Below are 7,626 nucleotides of genomic sequence, written 5' to 3'. Positions count from 1 at the left end.
GCATATAAACCTAACTCATTATATTAAAGTTTAACCGATTTGCTTGTAATGAGAGAGATTAGATTTGCTAACCTGATTCGAAGATTACCTACAAAAGCCAACGACGATGTCTTGAATATTGAGAGCGGCGGTGGAGGATTAACATTAATAATCGAGAGATTCGTGCTGATAACGTGTTGTGAAACAAGCCTAATAACCAAACATGTGAGAAAGAGATGTAGGGTGAAAGAAGATGATTTCATTAATAGGTTTTTTATACAATATGATACAATGATATGTATATATGGGAGAAGATAATTTTGAAGAAAAAGCCTAACTATATTTGGTATTGATAACCATGATAACCACAATAATATATATTTATAACATAGTTATATATTTTTGTTTGTTTAAGGTTATTTTTCAAGGTATTACACAGTCCTATATGTAGTTCCCGTGCGTGTTCACCAACAAATTCAAAGCAAAATGGCTTAATGACTGTTTTGTTTCATTTACAACTTCTGATTGATGATGATAGTTTTGTTGAAACTCAGTTGAGCAAAAGTTCGGAAATCATAGGCCTTTCTTCGTTATGTTATGTATAAGTTACAATCTTTTATAAACATCAAATTAACTTTATACACTTATTATTTGTTATTAATGCAAACTGTCGTCAAAAAGAACAATTTTCTGATATAATGAAACTTAAAACTTATGTCAGACGTAGGTTAATGGTTTCGTGTAACCCGGTCCAATCAGACCGTGTGTAATTACTAAATAAAAAGTAATTAAAACTTGTACACTTATTATTTAGTTATCAATGCGAACTGTCGCCAAAAAGAACAATGTTCTGATATAATGAAACTTAGAGCAATGGAAATACCTCTCACGGGGGCATCGTGAGAGTGCTTTTGGCGCCGTGAGCCCGTGAAACACCACCCCCTTCCCCCGTGAAGGGGGCGCGATACACCCACCGCCACTTCTTTCACGGCATTGTTGAAGGGGGCCCACTTGATTTCAAACGGCTATATAGCCGTTGGAGGCTATATAATTAAAAAAAATAAAAACTTTTACCTATAAATACCCTACTATTTTATACAAAAAACATACCAAACTCACACCTTTCTCTCTACTTTTTATAAACTTTCTCAACTTTTATAAAAAAAAATATCATGGATCCCAACATGCCTCGTCTAACTCCGGAGCAATACGCGTTGTGGCTCTCCCAATATTTCGGTCATATTCCCGCACCAAACGTCAACACACAACAACAAGGTATTCCTCAACCACCTCTATTCCAAAACTTCCCAACCCAAACTCAAACCCCGCCGGTCAATTTGGGGGACCCGGATTTGGTTCCGTAAACCCAACCACATGTGGCGGATAATGAAATACCCGAAACCGCCCAACGCAAGAAATCCGTACGCCGGAAGAAGCAAACGCCGATGACCGAGGCGGCTCGATCGATTCAAAAGTGGTCGGTGCAGGAAGAGCTTGCTTTGGCGCAGGCGTGGGTTGACGTCTCCGAGCATCCGATCGTTGGTATTTATTTTAAATAGTTTTAAAATGTTTATATGTGTATTTTTTTTAAATGTTTATTTTTGTTATTTACTTTCTTATTTATAGGTAACGAACAAACTATCGATGATTTGTGGGATCGGGTCGAGGTGAAGTTTTTTGAAGCTATGGGAAAGGGGCCCGACTACCAAAGGAGGGATCAAATCACGGGGAAATGGACTCACATCAACAAGAAGGTGAACAAGTACATCGGCGTGTACGAGGAGTGTGCCAGAAACCAAAAAAGTGGCACGAACGACGTCGATCTTCATAAGAAAGTGGCCGCTCGCTACCAAGACGATGGCCACACCGGAAATATCCCTTTGGAGTTATGGGAGGTTTTGACCGCCTCTCCGAAGTGGTAGCAACTATGATTAGACGAGAGGGCGTTGGGGTCAAACAAACGATCTTCGGCCGACGCCGACATTGACGCCATTCTCGGCGCATCCGACGGAAGGTCTAGGACTCATGTAAACCTAGACGACTTGGCCGACGAGGACCACATTCAGCGCCCGATTGGAAGGAAGAAAGCAAAATCCATTGCTTCGGGGTCTGCTTCCGGAGTCGAGGAAGTCGGCAAACTAATGGTTGAACAGATGCGACTGTTCAACCTTAGGGAGGATGAGAGGGAGAGGCGGAGGATCGAGAAGGAGGAGATGGAGATCATGGCTGTCGATCTTGACACGTTAACGGGCTTCAAAAGGAGGTGGTACGAGAAAAAACAAAAGGAGATAGCCGAGCAAAACGAGTGGGTTTAGGAGTTTTTTTTAATAAGTAATGTAGGTTTTTTTTAATTTAATGTAGCTCTTTTATTTAATTTAATGTGTTATTTCAAAAAATTTAAATTTATAAAAATATTAAAAAAATTAATATAATGATGTGGCGCAGACGTGGCAAAGAGATAAGGTTTCACTAGCTTGTTTCACCCCCACCCATTTCCATTGCTCTTAAAACTTATGTCGGACGTAGATTAATGGTTTCATGTAACCCGGTCCCATCAGACAGCGTGTAATTACTAATTACTAAATAAAAAGTAAAAAATTTGATTGCCACATCAGCAAAGTGCTCTTACTCACTTTTTAATAATTTAAACCGGTAAATACTATAAAAGAAAAACATAAATACAAATAAAGATACAGTGTGCGCACATGATTAGTGAAAAGTTGATGAACCCATGCTCTTCCGGCTCTTGCGCCCGTTACCAGCATGATGAAAAAGGGTCTAACACCCTCTTTAGCTCTCTGATTATTGGTGAGACACCACTCCACTACACATGACCTTATACACACTTATTAAATAGTTAGTTATACTACGTATCATATGTTTCATTCAGCCAGACTTTGGAACGTGCCAAATTTACAATTTCTGGAAAAATTAAATTGTATTTACAATTTATGTTATTCAACAATTTTAGTTTTAAATAAGTTAGGAGATCGAATATAGACAATTAGGTTAACCCGAACATGGCATACAAACGGGTTAGTTGAGTCGACCATCAAAACCCGTTTAGTCACAACTCACAACCCAACCCTTTTATCCTATGTGAGGTTCCTTTCAGGTTTAACATCAAGCCATTGCTTGTAAATCACATGATCAATCTTTGCTGATTAACCAACAAAAATGTAGCATTTCATAACATTTCCACATATTAAACAATGATTCAATAATAACCTTTAACCAATTTCAAAAAACTTATACATTCATAACCACAATTTATCAATCTTTACTACTCAAAAGAACACAAATCTAAATTTGAATCAACCTGTCACCTATTCTGCAACCACATCCTTATCCTTTTGATTTTAGATCAGGCTGATAAACCGGCAACGCCAACGAATCAAAAAACTTCAAATGAAACGATTTCACCCCGGCCCATTTCTTCGGCACCACGGCCACCACTCCATCCACAGCAGCCACCACATTATCCACAATCTCATCCACACTCATCCCACCAAATCTCCCAACTTTCACCACACTACAAGTCCCATTACTTAACCGCAACAACGAACAACAAAACCCCATCTCAATCTCCTCTTTCCAATCCCCATCTCTTCGTAAATCCACCGGCACCGGAATCTTTTTCTTCTTATTATAAAACACCTTACCCAGTACCCCCGGCAACATATCAATTACCCTCCGGTCAGCCAAGAACACATCAAACGAGTTAAAAAGATCAACTTTTGAATCGAAAGACCTGTAATCAGACTTCAGTTTCGATAACTTGATTATTTTGGAGATGGGTATGCCTAAAGATTTGATTTTTTTGTCGGTGAAGTCAACGGTTAGCTTTTGGGAGGTGGGTTTTGGCCGGTCGTCGATTATGAGGCAACTCCGGCAAGATCCCGGCGAGGGGTGTAAAGAGTGAGGAAAGGTTATTCTTTTGGGGGTTTTGGTGAAGTCTTTATTTGGGGTTTTCTTGAGGGTTAGAAGAAGGTAGATGAAGTCATCAATGTCATTGGAAATTGATGGGAGATTTGTTTCTTTTTCCATTTGAGCAGAGAGATGACAGCTTTACGAATGGTTTCTTCAGAGATTGATTGAGCTGGAGCCATAAGTCTTTCTCACCGGCGCCGCAGTGTTAGGGTTTTGGTATTGGTATGGGTTTTGGAGAAAGAGTAACTTTTATAACACACTAGTTTGAGGCCCGTATACAGGTAATTGATCAAAATTTTGTACTTTAACCATTAAATGAAATATAGTTAACAAAATGATCATATATTTTATACAGTTACAATTTATATTAAAATTACAAAAATTACATAACTAAGATTACACAAATATGTTACAAATAAGTAAAACAGTCCCTGTACATTACATTTGTGATTGTCCGTGTTTATCACAAATCAAATCTTTAATCCATGCCTGCTTATAACTCTTAATAAGGTAGCATATAGGTATATTTATAACTTTTGATATAGCCACGTATAATTATCCGTGTGATCAATAAGATTCTTCAAGTACATACCAACCCTAGATAAATGATAATATATTCATGAAACTAACAAAAAAATATTCTTACACATAAAATATCTACATGTTAATCAACTAATATATATAATGTCATTTGAGATCATGTGCTCATATTTAGCCCAAAATATGATTATCCAAAAAACCATGTTACCTGAACTTTGATGATATAGTCATCCTTATAATTTTTAAAATTTGAAATTAATTGATCATGATAAATTTGGTGTCATTAATATTAAATATTTACTTGATTTATATTTAACAATTAACAATTGTATAATCAAACAACATATAAAACCGGAAATTAAAATATAACAAAATGATTTTTTTTCATTTCAGGTTAATGGAAAATGACAAAGACATACTAATCTTAAAGTATGTTCAAATAAAAGTGATTATTCTGAGTTAGTAAAATAATAAAAGATTTAAAGTTGCATAAAGTGAACGTAGTGGTTCTTATTTATAATAGTTGAAAGTATTTGATAAGAAATGTTTAAATTTTGAATACTAATCCCCTGTCGTTTATTAATATTATGTGAGTTGTTGGAATATTTAATTAATCGATATATATATATATATATATATTAAAAACTTATAGAAAAAAAACAAAGATTTCGGATTTGTTGGAAGCATGGTAAATGACTTTTAACCGGATTAATTATTTTTTGAAAATTAATGTGAAAATATATGTAGAAGCATTTTGGTCTGAATTATAAAAGAAAATATTGAAAACTAAGTATTGATTTCTTACTGCTAAAACTCTTTATACTACACACAAAAATCATAACATATACTTCATATAGTAAATCGGTATACATATAGATTATAAATATATAATTCAACTTCAATAATTTAATGCTAAACACCAAGATATATAATAGGTATTCTCTATGTTTGTAATATTTATACAAAACGTTTGGAGAAAATTAAGAAAATACACATTTTCCCGAGTTTAAATGCATACGAGAAGATTTTAAATCTAAATTTGAAACCAATCATATTTTAAAACTTGAATTCATATATTAACATAACTTAAAATATAAGGACCATATATTAAAATAAGTGAAAAGTATGTGAGGAGGGCTATAAGTATGACAAGTGGCAAAGATAGATAGGCTTTTATTAGAATAGATAGATTTCATTAACCATCTACCCCTTTTCACTTGAGAAATTCGTTAAGGCAGGAGCCCACAGCGAAATTTTACTATTACACCACTTTTGTAAAATGTCATTTAAGGGCTATGCAAGGTTTAAGGTCGGAATGAGTTCGTTAATTTACTGATGTTGATACCGAATTTGAGGAAATTTAGATACCGAATACCTTATTGAATATATCGGTTTGGTACTTGTATTTTGGTAATTTACCGTTTCGATGCCGTTTTAGCATCTTTTCCTATTTGTTTTAGCATATAAAGGCATTAAGAGTCATACTTTAAGATAAATAAAATAGAAATTAAACTGTGAACTTACTTTGGTGGTATGATGATAAGACTAATGAAAAGCATATTAGATTTGGTGTATGAGTTTGTAGAATTTTAAAAGAGAAAACTGGTAATTAGTGTCTTAACATGTTTAACAAGTTTGAAGCGACTCGCTTAACAAAAGTATCAAACATATATACGACTCGTTTAACTACTTTATATGGGCATGACTATAAAACAATTTTTAAGTTCCATATACCAATAAAAAAGTTGATGGAGTCTAGCCTACTAATTTTAATTATTTAAGAAAATAAAAAAATTGCATACCGCACTTTTTTTATTAACAGGTATTATCGTGTCTTAAACAGGTACCCAATTGCCAGCCCCACTCGAAATGTTCTTTTTACTTTTTGAAAAGAGAGGTTTCTTGAATGCCCTCACTTTTTCTTAAATTCTAAATATGTCCTTTACAAACATGTAGCATACGACGACGTGGGATTCACGATGACGGGTTCTTAAATACCAATCACTCATCTTCTCCGGCAAGATTTAAAACAAACCGGTCGATAAAGGTAACTTTTTGGATAATTCAAAAACCATCATATGCGGATGTCTTTGGAATATTCTCGCCGACGTCAACGGGTTTCACAATCCCGTCAACAACCTTATTTTCTCCAAACTTGCCACGCATTTGTATCTGTAACATCCTAAATATTATAATGATAAATAAAGAAAGTTACGTTTAGTGATTTCGCGTTATTAATTAAGTAATATCGAGTAAAGAACGGATCATGGACTTAGATTAATTAAGGTGGGTTAAATGGGAATGGGCCTTAGGTCCATGGGCTTTAAGGGATATAAATATCCCCTAAACCAACCTAAAACCCTAAACCCTCATTCATTTCCATCTTATTCTCTACACACTCAAAACACACACACACACCCTACACCACCATAAACCTTACGGCCGAGAGGGAAGAGGGAAAACGAGATCGAGCGAACATCCGTTTGTGGTAGATCTTTGCTATACGAGCCATACACGAAGATCTAGAGTCCATAAGCAAGCTAACCGAGACCGAAAGGTAAGCTGTTTTACTTTAAAGTTTACGTTTTTAGTAACGTTTAACCTTGAAACTTAGAACGGGTATAGATCGGATACAAATGAAACGTAAAGTTGCAAACTTGATGCTAAAACGAACTCGTTAGACCTGCAAACATGTGCGGCTCGTGTAAAATGAACCCTAGATCTAGTAGTAAACGTTTAAGCCTTAAAGATTCATGCTTTATGCTGTTACGTGTTAAGTTTTATCCGAAAATGAACATAAGAATGTTTACGGGTTTGGTTAAACTCGCATTCAAGGCTTTCGTGATGAAACGATGATGATTATGGGGTTTGGGGACGAACAGTAGGTCGCAGCTGGATAACTTCGCCTAAGGCCAAATTCGCCAAGCCTAAGTTCGCCTGGCTTAAAGTTCGCCATCAGCTTAAAGTTCGCCATCAGCTAAGTTCGCCCTATATGTTCGCTTCCTAGTTAACTTCGCTGGATACATAAGTTCGCTGGTTATATAAGTACGCTGCTATATAACTTCGCCCAAAGCTAAGTTCGCTTAAGGTTTAACTTCGCCAAGTTAACTTCGCCTAAAGTTAAGTTCGCTTAGAAAATAAATTAAAAACCTAATGGAAAATGTGTTAAGACAGTTA

At 35.5% G+C, this 7,626-nt stretch overlaps 2 protein-coding genes across 2 annotated transcripts; one reads left to right on the top strand and one right to left on the bottom strand.

Moving 5' to 3' along the window:
* The first annotated feature begins 1,424 nt into the window (after positions 1-1,424).
* On the top strand, positions 1,425-2,294 carry LOC143630220 (glutathione S-transferase T3-like). The gene is made up of 3 exons (XM_077099290.1): positions 1,425-1,521; positions 1,606-1,897; positions 2,000-2,294. The coding sequence occupies exons 1-3, from the start codon at positions 1,425-1,427 to the stop codon at positions 2,292-2,294; spliced, it is 684 nt and encodes a 227-aa protein (XP_076955405.1).
* Positions 2,295-3,324: 1,030 nt separating this feature from the next.
* LOC143630219 (uncharacterized) lies at positions 3,325-4,026 on the bottom strand. The gene has a single exon (XM_077099289.1). The coding sequence runs from the start codon at positions 4,024-4,026 to the stop codon at positions 3,325-3,327; it is 702 nt and encodes a 233-aa protein (XP_076955404.1).
* Between the last annotated feature and the right edge of the window lie 3,600 nt (positions 4,027-7,626).

Source organism: Bidens hawaiensis, unplaced genomic scaffold (assembly GCF_021521415.1).
Source record: "Bidens hawaiensis isolate Kalapana, Puna unplaced genomic scaffold, B.hawaiensis_p1.1 tig00005588_1, whole genome shotgun sequence".
Taxonomy (NCBI): Eukaryota; Viridiplantae; Streptophyta; class Magnoliopsida; order Asterales; family Asteraceae; genus Bidens; species Bidens hawaiensis.
This window is presented reverse-complemented; position numbering and strand designations above follow the sequence as displayed.

Coding starts and splice junctions, on each gene's coding strand:
- LOC143630220 (XM_077099290.1), top strand. CDS start 1,425: ATGACCGAGGCGGCTCGATCGATTCAAAAGTGGTCGGTGCAGGAAGAG. Junction 1,522..1,605: donor CTCCGAGCATCCGATCGTTG/GTATTTATTTTA, acceptor TCTTATTTATAG/GTAACGAACAAACTATCGAT. Junction 1,898..1,999: donor TTGACCGCCTCTCCGAAGTG/GTAGCAACTATG, acceptor CGGAAGGTCTAG/GACTCATGTAAACCTAGACG.
- LOC143630219 (XM_077099289.1), bottom strand. CDS start 4,026: ATGGAAAAAGAAACAAATCTCCCATCAATTTCCAATGACATTGATGAC.